General features: G+C 35.4%; 1 protein-coding gene across 7 annotated transcripts; it reads left to right on the top strand.

Annotated features, from left to right (window-relative positions):
* Positions 1 to 1,114: 1,114 nt before the first annotated feature.
* LOC133295826 (NADPH-dependent oxidoreductase 2-alkenal reductase-like) lies at positions 1,115 to 12,913 on the top strand. 7 transcript variants are annotated; one of them, XM_061494709.1, is made up of 6 exons: positions 1,115 to 1,187; positions 1,338 to 1,359; positions 1,831 to 2,008; positions 11,426 to 11,592; positions 12,232 to 12,314; positions 12,432 to 12,913. In XM_061494709.1, exons 1-6 carry the CDS (start codon positions 1,135 to 1,137, stop codon positions 12,808 to 12,810), a joined length of 882 nt encoding a protein of 293 aa, XP_061350693.1. In that variant the 5' UTR covers positions 1,115 to 1,134; the 3' UTR covers positions 12,811 to 12,913. The 7 variants fall into 7 exon arrangements, with proteins under 7 accessions (XP_061350693.1, XP_061350687.1, XP_061350683.1 ...); XM_061494703.1 differs by lacking the exon at positions 1,338 to 1,359 and having other exon boundaries at positions 1,115 to 1,257; XM_061494699.1 differs by having other exon boundaries at positions 1,115 to 1,359; positions 11,483 to 11,592.
* Positions 12,914 to 19,127: the final 6,214 nt, after the last annotated feature.

The following is a 19,127-nucleotide window of genomic DNA, read 5'->3' as shown; positions in this document are numbered from 1 at the left end:
TCTCTATTGCATTAAAGAGTTTTCTCCTATTGCATGAGATTAATAAAACACGTAATAAAATGATAGATACTATCATGCTATTAAAATAAAGAAAGAGAAGTGAAGAGAAATTAAGAAAATATTGCAGACATCATATTATTCATTAATTTCATTTCTACAGTAGTCATATCCTTATATAATGAACAAGAAAATAAATACACTTCAATATATCTGCATAATATATCCAATGGTCATATGATATCTATAAATTATCATACATATGAAAAGTCAAAGCCCATTCACATATTAGAATACATATTTTACAACAGATATTACCAGCATATTAAAAAGGAAGATGATTAATTTATGTTAGGATAAAATATTTAAATTTTAACGGATAATTTTATTTATATATAATAAGTGATAAAATATTATGTTCATCTATTTTCATACTTACTTTATCTATTTATTTCTATTATCATTGGATCAGAATTACAAGAAGAGGGATAAAATATGAAAGTTACACGAAATTCTAATCTAATGACATTAAGTAGACATAAAAAAATAGATAAAATATCCTATACAATATAATAATTCATGTAATTAATAAATTAAAATTTTATTATAATTCTAAGCTCGATAGTATTGGATGATTAATTTTGATTTATATTATTTTCTAATATGGACACAGTTTTTGTTTTATGCCACGCGAAATATTAGCCTCGTGTGATAGGAGACAACAAGTTTCTTCTACACACTCAAAAAGGTGGTGGGTTCACTTTAATTTTTTTCTTCTCTTTCCTTGTATAGTGAGACCCACGTAAGTTTGTCAGTGCAACATGAGATATCTTATCTCCCGTTATATAAAAAAATATAATCGCCGTTTCGTACACGGATTTTTCCCGAATTTCTGAGAAATTGAAATTTTTAAAATTTTAAATTTTTAGATATTATCACAAACTGAATGTAAAAATCATATTTTTAAAAATTGAGATATCCGAATAAATAAAAATTTATCTGGTACCAAACTGCCTCTTGACTCATTTCCACCTTGGGATCATCATTTGTGTCGTCTCTTTTCTTTCCCTTTATAAATTTGCTAATCCTTTTGTGTTGTTTGTGTGAGAGAGAGACTCAAACCAACAAGAAACTAGGATGGCCCAAGTGAAGAACAAACAAGTGATTCTGAAGGACTATGTGTCTGGTTTTCTTAAAGAAACAGATATGAACATTGTTGAAAGTTCCATAACTTTGAAGCTTCCAGAAGGTTGCAATGAGGTTTTGCTCAAGAATCTCTACTTGTCTTGTGATCCATACACGCGGATTCTTATGAACAAACCCGGTGGCCCTTCTATGGGTCGTAACTATACCCCTTCCTCTGTATGTCTCGTTTTCTAGCTACAACGTTACCCTTTTGAGTAAATATGCTTAAAAAATGTTACCCTTTTGATTAAATGTATAGTTGCGTACTTAAAAATTGTAACTTGTGTTGGATTATGGTTTTGAAAACCTTTGGAGGCACTAAACTAGCATATTTCATGGATTTTATTTTACATTAACTCTAGTTGTTTAGCTTTCTTTTTTTCTTTTTCTTTTAAAAAAAAAAAAATTTGTGCAGAAAATAGTGTTTATTTGCTGAGTAATTTTAGAATTCGAAAGAATTACTGCGTATTAAGAAGTGGCTTGTGTAATTTGTGCTTAAAAATTTAAATATTATAGTTTGTGATTAGCATTTTTTTTATTTGAAAAAAAAAAAATTGAGTGAAATTATTCAAGGAATGGGCAACATTGATAATACATTTGAAGTTTGTATTTATGCAGTTACTGATAAAATTTTTTTTGTAATTGCAGCCATTAGGAGCATATGGTGTGGCTGAAGTCCTGGAATCTGGACACCCTGATTATAAGAAATGTGATTTGGTGTGGGGGTTTACTAAGTGGGAAGAGTATAGCTTGGTCCCCTCAACTCAAATTCATTTCAAAATTGAGCACACTGATGTTCCACTTTCCTACTATACTGGAATTCTTGGTATGTATTCAACATTTTCAATTTATATTGATTCTTAGTGAATGATGCACTTGATGTCTGTAAGATCTGCAAGCCTTAAATTAATAAGTTTTCATGTGATAATGAGCTCCTTTCTTTGTCTAGTATCATTAACATAATTGTTAATCATCAAAGAAGAGACCTATTGTACGTAGGAGGTGGTTGTCTGGTTCTTTGTTCCCTATATGCCTTTTGCATTTTCTTCTTTTGTTCAATGAAGGTTGTATGGATGGAATTGTTCCTTAATTCATTAAAATATTTCTCCTTTCTTTGTATGTATTCCATGATTTCAGTTTTTATTGATTCTGAATGAATGATGTACTTGATATTGATGCCAAGGTCAACTGCAAGTTGCAAATTATGGAATTTTCATGTGATAAATTGGTATTCTGTTTGTTTGGTGTCAATAAGATAATGGGTTGACCCTCATCGTGGAAGAAACCTATTGCGTAGGTGGTGGTTATCTGGCTGTTTGTTCGTATATGCATTTTCCATTTTCTTCTTTTGTTCAGTGAAGGTATTATGGCTTGAATTGATCTTTTGATTCATTAGAGTATCTGGATACGAGCTTCATTTTGAACGAGAAAAAAAATATTAAAAATGACTTTTATGCTCATTTGGAACCAAAAGCTCAATGCTTTTATATACAGCCACATCTCAGTGATAAACTCCAATGAGCCTATAGAGTTTAAATTGTACTTTTATTAGTTTTTATTTTCTGATTATACATTCTGCTTCTTCAGATTGAATGTTGGCGAGCATGCTAGCAAGCTTTTGTATGTTAGTTGTGTAGCTTTTGTCATCGTATGAAATTTTCGTGTGATAATTGGCCTCCTGTTATTCTTGTATTATTAAGATTATGGGTTATCCATCATAGAAGAAACCTACGGTGTAAAATGTGGTTTTCTAGCTGTTTTTCTTTCCTGTATTCTTTTTTCATTTTCTTCTTTTGTTCAGTTAAAGTTATTTGGCAAGAATTGATCTTTGATTCACTAGATTAATTGGCTGACTAACATTATAATAACCCAAACCAGTATAAGGAAAAATTATGCATTTTCCATGCTTAAGAGAGATTAATTAGATAAAAAATCTAATTATGAAATTTAAGTCACTTTTCGGTATAAAAGTACAAATAGTGAAAATTTTAGGATAAAAATATAATATGCAAAAGTTATATGAAACTTTGAGATTTATCAGTAATAAAGTAGTTTATGAGTTAAAACACATGTGAATGATGTTAAGTTTATGGGGTTTACTATTCTTATGCAACAGAAGACAAGTTGTCTTATGTTGCTGAGACAAACGATGTGGGACCCTTTTTTTATAAAAAGAGAAGAAAAGAAAAAAACCTAAAGGGCCCACCATTTTGTTAGTATAGGAGAGAGACTTATCTTATGTAACTGGAGAAAATGTTTTCACTAAGTTTATTGGCTAGAAAAAGAAACATGAAAGAAAGGATAATATAGTAGCTTACTAAATGTGTTTTGTTGATTTCATCAACTTAGGTTTAAGTGAGTTAAACACTCTTCATTAAGTCATAAACCACCAATTCCATCGAACATCATCTCCTCCAAACCGCCATTCTCCATTGTTAGTGAGCTTCAAAATCCAATTTAGATATAGCCATGGAAACTCTTAAGTTACTTCACGAAAGTTGCTTAGAATTGTACTAGGAGAAAAACCCACCAAACATTTTCCATTGAGAAGCCTTAGAGAGAAAGATATTATCTCTCAAAGTTTCGGAAAATATTGGGGTTTTGGTTTAGAGAGAGTGTCTCACCTCTAGGATGCTAGCAAAGACTTTCCCTTAGTCTGCAAAGGAGTAATACGGTGTAAAGAATGAATTCAACCCAAAAGTTTAAGCTGTCAGGTGAGGCTACATTAATGGTTTTATATAACTCTAACACGCCTTGTAACACCCCGTGTATACTCGGATTGCTATCATATCACAGTATTAAGCGCAGCTCAATTAAATGCGGAAGCTAACTTTTTCTTTTCAATTATGACGTCATTGTTATTAACCAAATTGATTACTTAATCCTTTTTCAGAACATTGCCCGTGTGTAAATTGCAATAAATAACTAACTGAATAACCTCATATATAGATGTGTATCTAATCACGGAACTACAACACGTAGTTCGGACAATATCCTAATAAATTATACAACTCAAGTCTGAATAAACAAAGCTAAAACAATGTGGCAAGGACAACTCTCATGCTCACTAAATAAGGCAACAAATCTCAACTATGTCTCAACACAGATAACAATATAATGGAATTAAAGCATAATCAGCATCCAGACATATCAGTAAAAACAGAATGCATCTCAACTCAACTCCGGCCTCCTGCCGCCCGAGGTCTCAACTCCCGAGGTACCTGAACCTGAAAATGTGCCCCAACGTGGGGTGAGATCTCTAAAAACAAATCTCAGTAAGACATGGGGTCCTCAAGTATCTCTCCACCCCAAGCTCACTTACATGTGCAATATAAGTTTTAAAATAGTAAAATAGTATAAGTGCCAAAATCTGTGCAATGCAGCATATAATCATGTCATGTGTGTCAGAATCCTACTGGCCAGAGAATAAACATGTAGGAATTACATACGTCTACAACCTACAGTACAAGACGCTACTTGCACCTCACCCACAGAATCACCATCTTGTATGATGCTACATACTCAGGCGTATCGTCTAGGTGGAACACCACATACATATCATAAGGCACTTGCACTTAATAAAACAACTCAATAGCATTTCATAAAAACACATCATGCATATAAACCATCCCTCCATGAGGTATGCTGGAATCAACAATGGGCAAAACCGAGGATACGAAAGATTACCTCGCAAGCTAACAATCCCAAGTCAAAGGTCCACACCAGCCCAAGGTCCACAAACAGCAAAATCACAATCTGTTTAGACCAGCAATCATATCAACATTCATAATCTAAAAGTTCATGACATAACGACAACATTTTCTCTTTCGTTTCATGCCCTTAGGCTTCTCCTAAAGCCATAAGCCCTTAATCTAAGTGGTTCTGACTTAGTTCAATTATTACAGAGGTTCGACTTAACCAATCATGGGTCCACAAACCCAATATACCATTATGTATGAACAGAAAGTCACCAATTCGAAATTTCCAAAATATCCGGATATATGTCCGGGCCATATCTGGATATCCATATCCAGATATCATATGGATATCCGGATATCACCAAGCCCATATCCGGATATCATATCCGGATATCAATATCCGGATTCATATTCGAATATTTCGGGACAGAATACAGTTTCTTCATTTCGCGAGATATCCCTTCCAAGGTTCCTCTTTTAACACTCATACACGTTAAAGCATGCATTTTTACACTCCTTTAGGTCAGTGTTCCTGTTGGTTACTTAACATAATCATTTTATATGCCAAGACTCAACTTTTATCAAAGAAACTCATGATCAAAGGTTCAAGGACATACCCCAAAGCTCAAAACAGAAGCAAATGGTGCTCTTGGAGCTCACCAATCAGCCACACAACACTGACTTCACAAGGCCACGAATTTGCCTTGCAAGCTTGGTCATTTCTCACCCCAAATAACTTCTTGAAGCTTCAAAGGTTAAGGGAATGGCTCCTCAACATAAACTCAAGAACATATCCCTTCAACACACTCCACACAAAACCAACACTCAGAAATGATGCACCTTTCTCACTCACAATGCTAGTTCACACTAACCCAAGGTGTTTTGGTGAAGATTTCATGAAGAAAAGTGGCATCTTAGCTCACAAGATGAAGGAAAAAGGGTGGCTAGCATGGAGGACTCAAGATTCAGAAGAGAGGCACGTAGAAGAAGAAGAAGAAGAAGAAGAAGAATATGACCTAAAAATCTGTGCCAAGCTCATTTATACATGTGTTAAGTTTTAATAGTCGGTATTAGCACTAATAGCTCCGCTTATCATTTTAATCTCAAACTTAAGATTCTAAACCTAGCCGTTTTTCTAGGATTTGTCATATTTTTATAATAATTTTCGCAGCACTTTGCCGGTACCCGCTTTTACGTAGCCGGTATCAGGTCTGACGCCAGTTTTCAATATTTCGACTCCAAACTTGTCATACCAGTCCAATATATTATTCTAGGAATATTCATGCCCTTATTATAATTTTTCGGGATACTTCATTGGTACGCACTTATACCGTGAAGCAGAACTGGTATTTGCACTTTTCGTCAGAAAAACGACTTTCAGCGTTATAAAACCCTTATATTAATTATTTAAGTCTTATAATAATTATTCAAAGTCAATTATGGAATTCTTTCCTAAAATGATATTTACTATTTAATTTCCTAATTTAACGGTGTCGGTTCTTACATTCACCTCACCTTTTAAGGATTTTGTTCGCAAAATCAGAAACATACCTCTCCCGAAACTCGGGGTATTGGCGGAGAAGCTCGTCCTCTCGCTCTCAAGTACACTCCTCAGGTGTTCTTCTTTCCCATTGCACTTTGACCATAGGAATAATCTTGCTCCTAAGCTTCTTCTCGCCACGATCGAGAATCTTGAATGGTCCGACGAGAGTCTTTAAGTTCTCCCGAACCTCCACATCATCAGGATGCACCACGTGCAAAGGATCCGCTATATACCTCCGAAGCCGAGACACGTGAAAAACGTCGTGGATGTTGGCCAAGTTCGGAGGCAAGGCAAGCCGGTAGACAACAGGCCCTACCCTACCAAGAATCTAGTATGGCCCTATGAATCTCGAGCTAAGCTTCCTCACTCCAAGGGCCCGACAAAGACCGGTGACAGGTGAAAGTCTCACAAACACGTGCTCAACCTCACTGAACTCCAATGATCGATGCTTGTTATTATAGTAACTCTTCTGGCGATTTTGCGCCTGCTTCAGCTTCTCTCTGATCATCTGGATCTGCTGGGTGGTATCTTGCACAAAGTCCAAGCCAAACAACTCCTTATCTCCAACCTCAGACCAACAGGTAAGAGTCTGACACCTCCTACCATACAACGCCTCGTAGGGTGCCATGCCCAAGCAAGCATGAAAACTGTTGTTGTACGAGAACTCAACCAATGGCAGGTACCTATCCCATACTGAGCCCTGCTCCAATATGCAAGCCCTCAACATGTCCTCCAAGGTTTGGATGGTCCGCTCAGTCTGTTCGTCAGCCTGAGGGTGATAGGCTGTACTCAATCTCAACTGAGTCCCAAAAGCTCCCTACAGTGCCTCCTAGAACCGAGATGTGAACTTCGGGTCCCTATCACTGATGATACTCTCGGGTACCCCGTGAAGCGTCATGATCTCGCAAACATAAAGTCTGGCTAACTGCTCAGTAGTGAAGTTCACCTTTACCGGAAGGAAATGGGCAGACTTAGTCAATCTGTCCACAATGACCCAGATAGAGTCACAACCAGCCTGAGTCTTAGGCAATCCCACCACGAAGTCCATGAAAATGCTCTCCCATTTCCACTGCGGTATCTCAAGAGGTTGAAGCTTACCAGACGGTTTCTGGTGTTCAATCTTTACTTTCTGGCATATCAAACACCTGGACACATAAACAACTACATGCCCGGCCACCAGAAGTTTCTCTTGAAGTCCTGGTACATCTTTGTAGCTCCAGGGTGGACAGTGAATTGGCCCTTATGAGCCTCTGTCATCACCTCCTCAGTCAATGGACCTCGAGGAATTATAATCCTCTTCTGAAACATCAGTAATATGTCCTCATTCCAGGACACACCGTCCTGGTTCTTAATATAACGACAACATTTTCTCTTTCGTTTCATGCCCTTAGGCTTCTCCTAAAGCCATAAGCCCTTAATCTAAGTGGTTCTGACTTAGTTCAATTATTACAGAGTTTCAACTTAACCAATCATGGGTCCACAAACCCAATATACCATTATGTATGAACAAAACAGTCACAACTCGAAATTTCCAAAATATCCGGATATATGTCCGTGCCATATCCGGATATCCATATCCAGATATCATATCCGGATATCCATATCTGGATATGGATATACGGATATCACCAAGCCCATATCCGGATATCATATCCAGATATTTCGCGACAGAATGCAGTTTTTGCATTTCACGAAATATTCCTTCCAAGGTTCCTCTTTTAACACTTTTACACGTTAAAACATGCATTTTTACATTCCTTTAGGTCAGTGTTCCTGTTGGTTACTTAACATAATCGTTTTACATGCCAAGACTCAACTTTTATCAAAGAAACTCATGATCAAAGGTTCAAGGACATACTGCAAAGCTCAAAATAGAAACAAATGGTGCTCTTGGAGCTCACCAATCAGCCACACAACACCGACTTTACAAGGCCACGAATTTGCCTTGCAAGCTTGGTCTTTTCTCACCCCAAATAGCTTCTTGAAGTTTCAAAGGTTAAGGGAATGTCTCCCTCAACATAAACTCAAGAACACAGCCCTTCAACACACTCCACACAGAACCAACACTCAGAAATGACGCACTTTTCCCACTCACAATGCTAGTTCACACTAACTCAAGGTGTTTTGATGAAGATTTCATGAAGAAAAGTGGCCTTTTGGCTTACAAGACGAAGGAAAAGAGGGTGGCTAGCATGGAGACTCAAGGTTCATAAGAGAGGCACATATAAGAAGAAGAATATGACCTAAAAATCTGTGCCAAGCCCATTTATACATGTGTTAAGTTTTAATAGTCGGTATTAGCACTAATAGCTCCGCTTATCATTTTAATCTCAAACTTAAAGATTCTAAATCTAGCCATTTTTATAGGATTTTTCATATTTTTATTATAATTTTCGCAGCACTTTGCCGGTACGCGCTTTTACGTAGCCAGTATCAGTTCTAACGCCAGTTTTTATTATTTCGACTCCAAACTTGTCATACCAGTCCTATATATTATCCTAGGAATATTCATGCACTTATTTTAATTTTCTGGGATACTTCATCGGTACGCACTTATACCGTGAAGCAGAACCGGTATCTGCACTTTTCGTCAGAAAAGTGAATTCAGCGTTATAAAGCCCTTATATTAATTATTTAAGTCTTATAATAATTATTCAAAGTCTATTATGGAATTCTTTCCTAAACTCATATTTACCTATTTAATTTTCTAATTTAACGGTGCGAGTTCTTACACGCCCCCTCACAAGAGAGCCCATTGGGCTTGAAAGTTGGATGATGCATTAAGACCAGCCTACCTGTGCTAAGAAATTCCACAAAGAAAATAGGGGGTGCGATAATCAAATCCAGGACACCGAGACTCTGATACCATATAAAGAACCAATTTAACCAAAAAACTTAAGTTGTTGGATGAGGCTACATTAATGATTTTATGTAACTCTAACATATGGTAAGTAAATTCAACTTCTTTCAAGTTTCTATGAAGATTTGAGAAACCTAGGTTTTGAGAAATATGAATGTTTGAAATTTATGGATTTTGTTTGTGTTGTTTGATGGTGTAGTTTGGAACCAAGTGATATTTTGGTGGAGAAACATCCATTCGAGTCTTCCTTGGATTGAAGACTAGATTCTTGGATTTCCAAGAATAGGGTAAGCCATTTAATGAGTAATTATGATAAGGTTCTAGCCAAAAACTTAATGTTTCATGTGTATAATGTATTAATTATCAACTGCACACTTTTGAAATAGGTTGTCCCAGTTGGTGATTGTATTCATTTGATAGCACGAAAGCTTGGAAAGAAAGTCTATAATAGGTAAACTCCTGGACCTTAGGGTTAATCCCTTTGTTTGTTCCATTATGCTCCATAGGAGTAATGATTGAGTGATGAATGTGCATTGCAGTATCATGACATAGTATGATGCATTATACGATGAATGATGAATGAGTATGTTATGAAAGTATGTTTAGATGTATCTTTGGCTAGTAGATTTATATATGTATGCATTTACTTTATTTGGGCTAGACACCTTAGAGACACAGCCTTCGGGACCTCTCTTGAAAGTATAGTGCATGTATGGATTTTCCTTGGACACAACCTTCGGGACCTCTCATGAAAGGACCATACCAGTAACAGTAGGAACTTCCCTTGGACACAACTTTCGAGACCTCCTTGATGTATATTATGCTATGTTTATTTTACTCCTAATGCACAGGAAGTGAACTATAGGGTGGAGTGATCCTATAAGGATGCTTAGTTTACTGAGATTTTTATTTCACCTCGTGTTTGGGGATCATATTTTAGGTACCTCCAATGATGGAGAAGGAACATCATATGGCAAAAAGCCAATTTAGAATTTTACTACATATTATATGAATTATGATTACCATTTTGATGTGTATGATGTTGTGCATTGAAGAGATTAAGGTGATGTACAATAGAATTATACATTAGATATAAGGTATGTAATGTTAAGCTCCAATGATGTATGTAGATGTGAGATCATGAAAATGTAATGTGTAAGTCATTAGGTTATGCAAATTTCAAGTATGTATGAAAGCTATGTCAAAGAGATAACTTATAATGCAAGTATGCAAGTTATGTAAGGAAATAGCTTGAAATGCAAGAATTATATGAATCAATGGCTTGGTGGCTAAGTTACATGTAAGCTCTGATGAAACTCCATGGAATAGAGTGTACCAATGTATATCTATCATATAATAGGTAATATGGTCAATTAGGTGACATAAGAAATAAAGAAGTGGGAGTGTTTCCCAAGATAGTAATATGATACCAAGAGAATCTATTTTGGTTATGGGGGCACGCTTCAGACAGCACTAAAGTGCGCTACTTGTATGTGAAAATGTTAAGCCCAATGCACTGGAGAGAATTAAAACGCACTATTTAAGGCTGAGGCAGTAGCCAACCACATGAGGGCGCTAAAGCGCACTAATGAATGATGAAAATACCTAATAAGAGTGCTACAACGCACAGAACAAAGGAAATTATATGTGCAGGAGCGCACTAAAACTTGCTACCTCTACATATGAAAAATGAGTTTTATGCCATGTTGGTTTATGGGGACTACATGGTAAGACTTCCTAAGTGATGTATGATACATTTAAGCAATTAATGATGCTTCTGATTCATATATGATTAATAATTAAGGTATTTGAATTAATTAAGTACGGAATGAGTTTATTAGTAGAAACATAAAAGAAAAAGTTTATCCATAAATTTAATTTAATTACTATGATAATAATTGCGTTTAATACCATAAAGTATGATAATACACCGCCAGCTGATGGGGTGTTACCAACATGGTTATGTTCATTTGGAACTGATAACTAAATATTTTGTTTGTCTATTGCAGTCACAACTCTGGTAAACTCTTCTCAATTTATATTATACTTTTTTTGTTCTGTCAGTATTCTGAGTATACATGCATTCTCTTCGTTTTATTGTGTGTTTTGATTTGACCAATGTATGCTCATCTTTGCACACAGGTATGCCCGGAATGACTGCATACTCGGGTATTTTTGAAGTAGATTCTCTCAAGAAAGGAGAGAATGTTTTTGTTTCAGCTGCCTCTGGCGCAGTTGGTCAACTTGTTGGACAATTTGCTAAACTGTCGGGTTGTTATGTGGTTGGGAGTGCTGGAACTAAAGAAAAGGTACTGTTGTAATTATTAAAGTTATATATTCTTGTATAAGTTAGTATCACCTACTCCTTATTTGTTCTGTAGTTTAAAATACCACTATTTTTCTTATTAGCATACATTACTAGAAAAAACCCGTATAGCAACGAAATTGCTATGGAAATCCGTCGCTAATTTCCATAGCAATTCCGTCGCTATACAGGCTTTTTCTAGTAGTGATATTTAGCTTATAAAATATTTCTTCTATCCGAGCTTGAACGATATTATGTTTTAAAGAGAAATCTCTTCTCAATGAAGACTTTGAGACATCTTGCATGCTTTTTTTTTTAATTTCCATGATTATCCGTGGAATTAAAATACATTACATTCCTTTTAGTCAATGGAATATCTGGTTACTTATTCAAAAAAATGTATCCTCTATTGCATATATTCTTTCATTTGCATAGCATGAATCAACTCCCTCACCTCCATCAAAAGAAAACAAAAGAAGAAATTTACAAATGAATTGTGCCATATATTAACAATAGTACTTGTCTTATAAAAACAAATTATTGTGAAAGATTACAATTACTAAGGCCTGTAATAGATTTTATTTTAATAGAAACAATAAATAATGAGTCATCTTTTCACTTGAATGTTTGTTTTTACAATCAGGTGGATCTATTGAAGAATAAATTTGGATTTGATGGAGGTTTTAACTACAAGGAAGAGCCTGACCTCAATGAAGCTTTGAAAAGGTCTGTACTTAACATTTTTGTAATAGAGAAATTTAGATTAACTTTCCTTATAGCCATTATAAATTTAATTAATATGCTTATAATAAAACACAATAATGACTAGAATATACAAATTAGGCACTTTCCAGAAGGCATCGACGTTTACTTTGAGAATGTCGGGGGCAAGACACTTGATGCCGTACTCCTGAATATGAGAATCCATGGCCGCATACTCGTCTGTGGAATGGTCTCACAATATAATCTTTCTCAACCTGAAGGTGTAACAAACTTGATATCTCTCATATATAAGCGAATTCGTATGCAAGGTTTTATTGTAGCTGATTTCTATCACCTGTATCCTAAATTCTTGGAGTTTGTCCTGCCTCTTATCAGAGAAGGGAAGATTGAGTATGTTGAAGACATAGTTGAGGGTCTTGAGAATGGCCCTACAACATTGGTTGGCCTTTTTAGTGGTCAGAATGTTGGAAAACAAGTGCTTGTCATTGCTCGTGAATAAAAGCATTTGCTTTTTCTGTACATTGTTACGTATTAGTTTTTGTTCTGATTTTAGGTTGAAAATGTAGCAGTCTTTATATCACCTTTGCAGTCATCTTTTTGAACTGTGTGATGATGTTTTATGTTGTTAATTGTCTTGTGTGCAGTGTCAATGTACTATATAGTTATTGCTCGTGAATAAAAAAGCATTTGCTTTGTCTTTACATTATTATCTTATCAGTTTTTGTTCTTATTTTTTGTTGAAAATTTGGCAGTCTTTTACATCACCTTTGCAGTCATATCATCCAGCCCTGCTACACCTTTGAATTGCATTAGGAAAATCCTTACATGTATGCAAGTTTGATACTTTTAAATTTCATGTCTTAAAATACGATCATGAAAAGTGATCATAGATATTTGATTCACAATTTACCTTTTCCTTCAAATCAACTTACTATGACCACTGAAGTTCTAAATGATTTGCTTGACGAGAATGATTCTGTAAAGCACATAATCAGATAAATCTTCAATGTACTGCTGATTCCTTATGAACTTTCTTTTATTTTTTATTTCTTTGGGTGCATGTAACACCCCGTGTACACCTGTTGTATTATCATCAGAATTGTATTAAGCACAACTTAATCTTAATTACTACCAGCGAAAATAACGTTAGAGTTATTACGTTGAAATGCGAATAAACTTTTTCCATTCTACAATCATTTGTAATTATTACTTGTATGACAAGTTAATAGCATTATGCATTACTTGTTTCCTAATTATCTCCTTTACTAATTACATTCGTGCTTAATTACACACTACTGGAACTATGTATTACGAGAAGACGTTCTCGAACGTATTGTCTAAATAATTACGCACCCTAGAAAATCCAATCACATTTAGATTATTTATATTAGCTACCCTTATTTTTCTTAACATTTATTAAGGCACCACAATTCCTTAGAAGTGGATTTATGTAACGCCTCGTCTTTAGCCGGTTAATTAGCATTCATATGATATTTAGCGCAATAAATTTTAAACTTAATTAATGCGGAAGCTAACTGGTTAACGTTTTTCTTTTCTTTATGTATTACAATTTTCATCGCTTCTTTGATCAAAATAAAGAAGACATCATTTTGTCTGTATTTTGGACTGCTGGGGATAATTCTCATCATGATAATTTCAACCTGATTGATAGTTTAATATAATCAAAACATAAATATACATACATGAATCATATTGCCCAGCCTTCCATGGCATAGGCTATCTGATAAACACGGGGTCTCAAATAATGTCCATGATGTTACTTAGATAATTACATCACAGATATAAATGAGATGCAAGTAAGTAAGTAACATAAACATGAGTGTACATCACTAACAACACATATATACAACTATCAACATGGCATAGTCATCCCATATGCTCTCCAAAAGAATACATGGCATATACATCTCAAAAGAATAACATCATGTCATGTACAAAATGAAATAAAATATAAATCTCTTGTCAGATAATATCTTTCCTCTAGCCTATTGCCGCACGATGCCTCAGCACCATCAGCTACAGTACCTGAAATGGTAATCCCCATAACACGGGGTGAGATAATCATCTCAGTAAACTAGGGGTCCTTGGAGGGCTCCTCCACCCCCAGGTTCACTTCAGGCATAAAACAGTATAAAAATCATGTATGCATCAGAATATATATATCGATGAATGTGTGCAAAAATGAATCCTATTAACCAGAGAATACAACATGTATGTATTACGCAAGGAAACACCGTCTTGCCTCATACGCATACGAGGAAACATCGTCTCATACTATGCATAATGAAATACCGTCTTATGCCTCACACAAGGAAACACCTTTTGTGTGGCACACAGACACACATATACATACATGAACCATATACAATTTTTTTCAACATACCATATCAGAAAACCATCCTCCCTCGGAGTTTGGTGGAATAAACGGGGGATTAATCCCAAGGATCGAAAGTTTACCTCAAGTAGCTTCCTATTCAAGCTTTCTTTTGTAATCAAAGTGTTCACACTACTATCTCACTAGTACCCACCTATTCAAAATATGTGATTTTAATTAATAATTCCCAAAGTACATAAATCACGAAGCCATTATATAAGTTGTATTTCTTTTCTTTCGTAGCGTATGACTCATATATTATGGATAAATGCACCATTAATCTTCTTGTAGTCTTCTTCCTAATTTACTTCATCGGTATAACCCTAACATCAAGGAGCAATCTGATTGGATTCACCCTGTTCTTACTTATCCGAGAACCAATAGTTTAAGGGTTTTATAAGAGTTATGTTGTAGGAAAAGTGATTATGTAATGTTATAGAGATTCGTTTTGCGTGCCGTAATTTTTTTTCCTTCAAAAAGTGTGGACCCCACAAAATGTTGTGTGTGTAGAAAAGTTTGTTGTGTCATGTTAAATGACAAATGCAAACCCCATAATTTAATAGAAGGAATTGATGCTAGCTTACCCTTATACTCAACAGCCCAAGGAACGGTTCCACTCTCTTATTCTATGTGAAGATATGTAGCTTTTTACTTCTTTGGTGATTGTTCCCTCATGCCGTAGTCCTCCATTCAATGATTTAGAATGATGAGAATGGAGCCAAACTTTCAGAAATTACTCATTGATCCCTGAAAGTGGTTTAACTCTAAATTAGACATTAACTTCTAATTTGTGTAATTTAATTATGTGGGGCATTATAATTTAAGCCTTCTATATGTGCCTTTCTTACTCTTTAATAATTTTCAGCATTTATTGTAAACCTTACCAATTTCTTTCATTACTTAGTCATTAATCTAGACAGGTGAATTCTAGGTACCTTCTTAGCCATATATTCATACATTTCGTAATACTCAAATTATCATCACATAATGAAGCATATCATAACATCATATGACCAACTATAAGTACTCAATAACATAAACTTGTACATGTTCTCTGATAGAAATAAACAAGCTTATTCAAGAAGGTATAGACAACCTCTATACTCTTCACAAACACAAACATAACATAACAAGGTAATCATGTCTCAGTAATATATAAACACCACATAATGGCAATGCATGTCTTATATCATGGTATAATCTCTAAGTCGGCCTTTTGCCTCGAGATGCATCAACATCATGAATATCAGTACCTAAAATATGACCAAAACGGGGGGAGATGATAATCTCAGTAAACGAGGGGTTTTCGAAGGATTACTCCGCCCCCAAGTTTACTTTAGCAATAATAATAAAAATAATAATATAATCATTTCAAAATAGTGTATCATCTTACAAACATATAATACATCATCATGTATCTACATACGTGTGCAAAAGATAAATTCTACTGGCTAGAGACATATTGTATGATTTATACAACGTTTTGCTACATACAAGTATAGGGATTCCCCCTATACCCCACACTCAGTGTTCCCAATCTCGTGACGCCAAACTCAGGGACACCACCTACCATGGTAACACACACACATGCATACATATGACTGTAAACTAACCTCTTATAAAGTTTGGTAAAACTGACAAGGATTAACCCTGAGAACCGAAAGCTTACCTATTACAGGAATACCCTCCAATACACTATCAATATCCAAGAGGCCACAATCATAGACCTTCACAGTATCACAACCTATTTCAAGATGTAAAAATAATGAATAAATATATTCTTGTCTATCACATAAAATGAGATGTTATCTTTCTCCCGTTAATAATACATAAGTCTTTTTCCAAAACTATAAGTATTTGTTACTTAAGTTATAACCTAAACATAATATACAAAGAGAGACACTGATCTCTTAGGGTCCTAAATTATTAACAAGGGTTCATAAGTCCTTCCATTGAAGAACAATTCAAAGAAATGTTCTCCATTATCCGATTTGGCACCAAAATGCGTTTACCATCTTTAAAACTGGTGTTGCATCTATTTACCAAAAATTCTAATATTTTACTATGTTAAACTACACATCTCAAGCTTTCTAACAACATATCATTTGTCTCAATTGGATTTATATAAATCGAGATATGTCTTTCGCAAAATCGAGATATTCTATATTCTAGTATATTGGATTTCCAGAAGCAGGGTCACAACTTTAAACACAAACTGCGGTTAATCCGCTTAGACAATGGTTCTGAAATTTTAAAAGATTATATTCCTATGTGTTAGTTTCACATAGGTCTAAACCTCACTCAATTTAGAGCTCTTTAGCTTGAGATATCGAATTTTTACTATGTCAGGTTCGCTGTTGTCTCAATATCCGAATATTTATCAAGGAATATCAGGATATCCATATCCGGATATCAATATCTTTAAAATTATTGGAAAAATTAGATTGATTCCTATTGGAATTTACCACATAGAAGACTGATTCTGGGTGAGATGGGCAACTCTCAAACAAATGGGGGCCACTACAAAAGACACACGACTCTTGGGGAATTGTAGATTGGACTTTAGGTTGGGAAACTTGGATTTTGACTAAGGTTGACAAGGCATCAAACTTAGTAGACAAGGATGTAATCGGGTCAACTTCATGCATACCAGCTACTTTCCATAGGCCATTGGGAGTAATTTTGAGCAATTTGTTCTAACAACTCATGGGCTTGATTAAAAGACCGAGACATAAACATTCCATTTGCAGCAGAATCTGCTAAGGCTCTATTTTGAAAGCTTAGACCAATGTAGAAGGTATGTATGAAGGCCCAAGATGGTAATCCATGGTTTGTTAATTGCTTAAGAAGCATTTCCCACACATCCACTAATGTCTCACCATCTTTCTGCATGAATTTGGTGATCTCAGCTCTGATATGAACTATTTTATTGGATGAAAAAAATTTCATGATGAAATTTTCAGCTAGCCCATGCCAAGTTGTTATGGAGTTGGATAGAAGAGAGTTCAGCCATTCCTTGGCTTTGTCCGTGAGGGAATGAGGGAAGAGTTTCAATCTCAAAAAATCATCTGAGATAACTGGCTTCCTAAAGATATTAACAACTTCAATGAAGTTCCTAAGATGTTTGTGTGGGTCCTCTAAGAGTAACCCACGGTACTGCCCCATATTCTGCAGCATGGTAAACATGATGGGTTCTAATTTGAAATGTACATCATTGAGAGGTTGTACAATGCTTGAATCAAGCTCATCCAATACTGGAATGATAAAGTCCATCTTAGTCATATCATTTTCATCCATTGGGGTGATTATAATCCTTATAAGTTGCTCCTTATTCCCATTTCCATTTCTTCAAAATCAGGGTTTGGAATCTGCCTATTTGCTCTTTGGGTTCTCCTCCCAATCCTAAAAGTTCTCTTTGGTTTAGGGTCAGAAGTCTCTAAGAAAGGATAGGGGTGTCACTCATACACTTCCTAATACTATCAATAGAGACTTAAAAGAAAAAAAATTCTGACCCAAAGAGAGAGATTCGCAGCAGAGAAACTGCAACCAACACAGACCAATACAGTTCAATTTATCAACAATTAAGGAAAAAGAAATTCAGTAAAATGTAACCAACAACTCAGAAAAGAAAATGTAACACCCCGTATATATCCAGTTTGTTATCATATCATCGCATTAAGCCACGCTTAATTTAAAAATGCAGAATATCTTTTTCTTTTCAATTATGACGTCATTATCATTAACCAAGTTGAATTACTTAATTCATTTCATAAAACATCGCCTGTATGTAAATTGCAAAAGACAGCTAACTGAAATACCTCAATATATAATAGCATAAATGTGTCTCTAGTCACGGAACTACAACACGTAGACCAGACAACCCTGATGGTTTATACAACTCAAGCTACAAGTACAAACATCAATGTGGCATGGACAAACCCCATGCTCACCAAATAAGGCAACAAAGCCCACAAAAGAGTCTCAACTCAAATATCAATATAAAGAAAGAAAACATAAACAACATCCAATATCCAGTCATGTCAGCATACAACATATATAATCAGCTAAGTTCCGACCTCTTGCCGCCAAAGGTCTTAACCCCCGCATTACCTGAACCTGAAATATGTGCCCCAAACGTGGGGTTAGATCTCTAAAAAGAAATCTCAGTAAGACAAGGGGTCCTCAAGGATCTTCCACCGCAAGCTCACTTACACGAGCAATATAAGTTCAAAAGCATTTAACAGTATAAGTTCCAAAACTATGCAGTGCAACAGATATTCATGCCATGTGTGTTATCACTATTCTACTGGCCAGAGAAATGCAGGACGTACGTCTACAACCCCACAATAAGTACAAGGAACACCGCTTGCACCTCACCCACAGCCTCACCCTCTTGTATGTACCACATACTCAGGCTTACC

The sequence above is a fragment of the Gastrolobium bilobum genome, unplaced genomic scaffold, assembly GCF_033153095.1.
Source record: "Gastrolobium bilobum isolate Gb01-03AN ecotype WA unplaced genomic scaffold, APGP_CSIRO_Gbil_v1 utg35143, whole genome shotgun sequence".
In the NCBI taxonomy this organism is placed as follows: domain Eukaryota; kingdom Viridiplantae; phylum Streptophyta; class Magnoliopsida; order Fabales; family Fabaceae; genus Gastrolobium; species Gastrolobium bilobum.
This window is presented reverse-complemented; position numbering and strand designations above follow the sequence as displayed.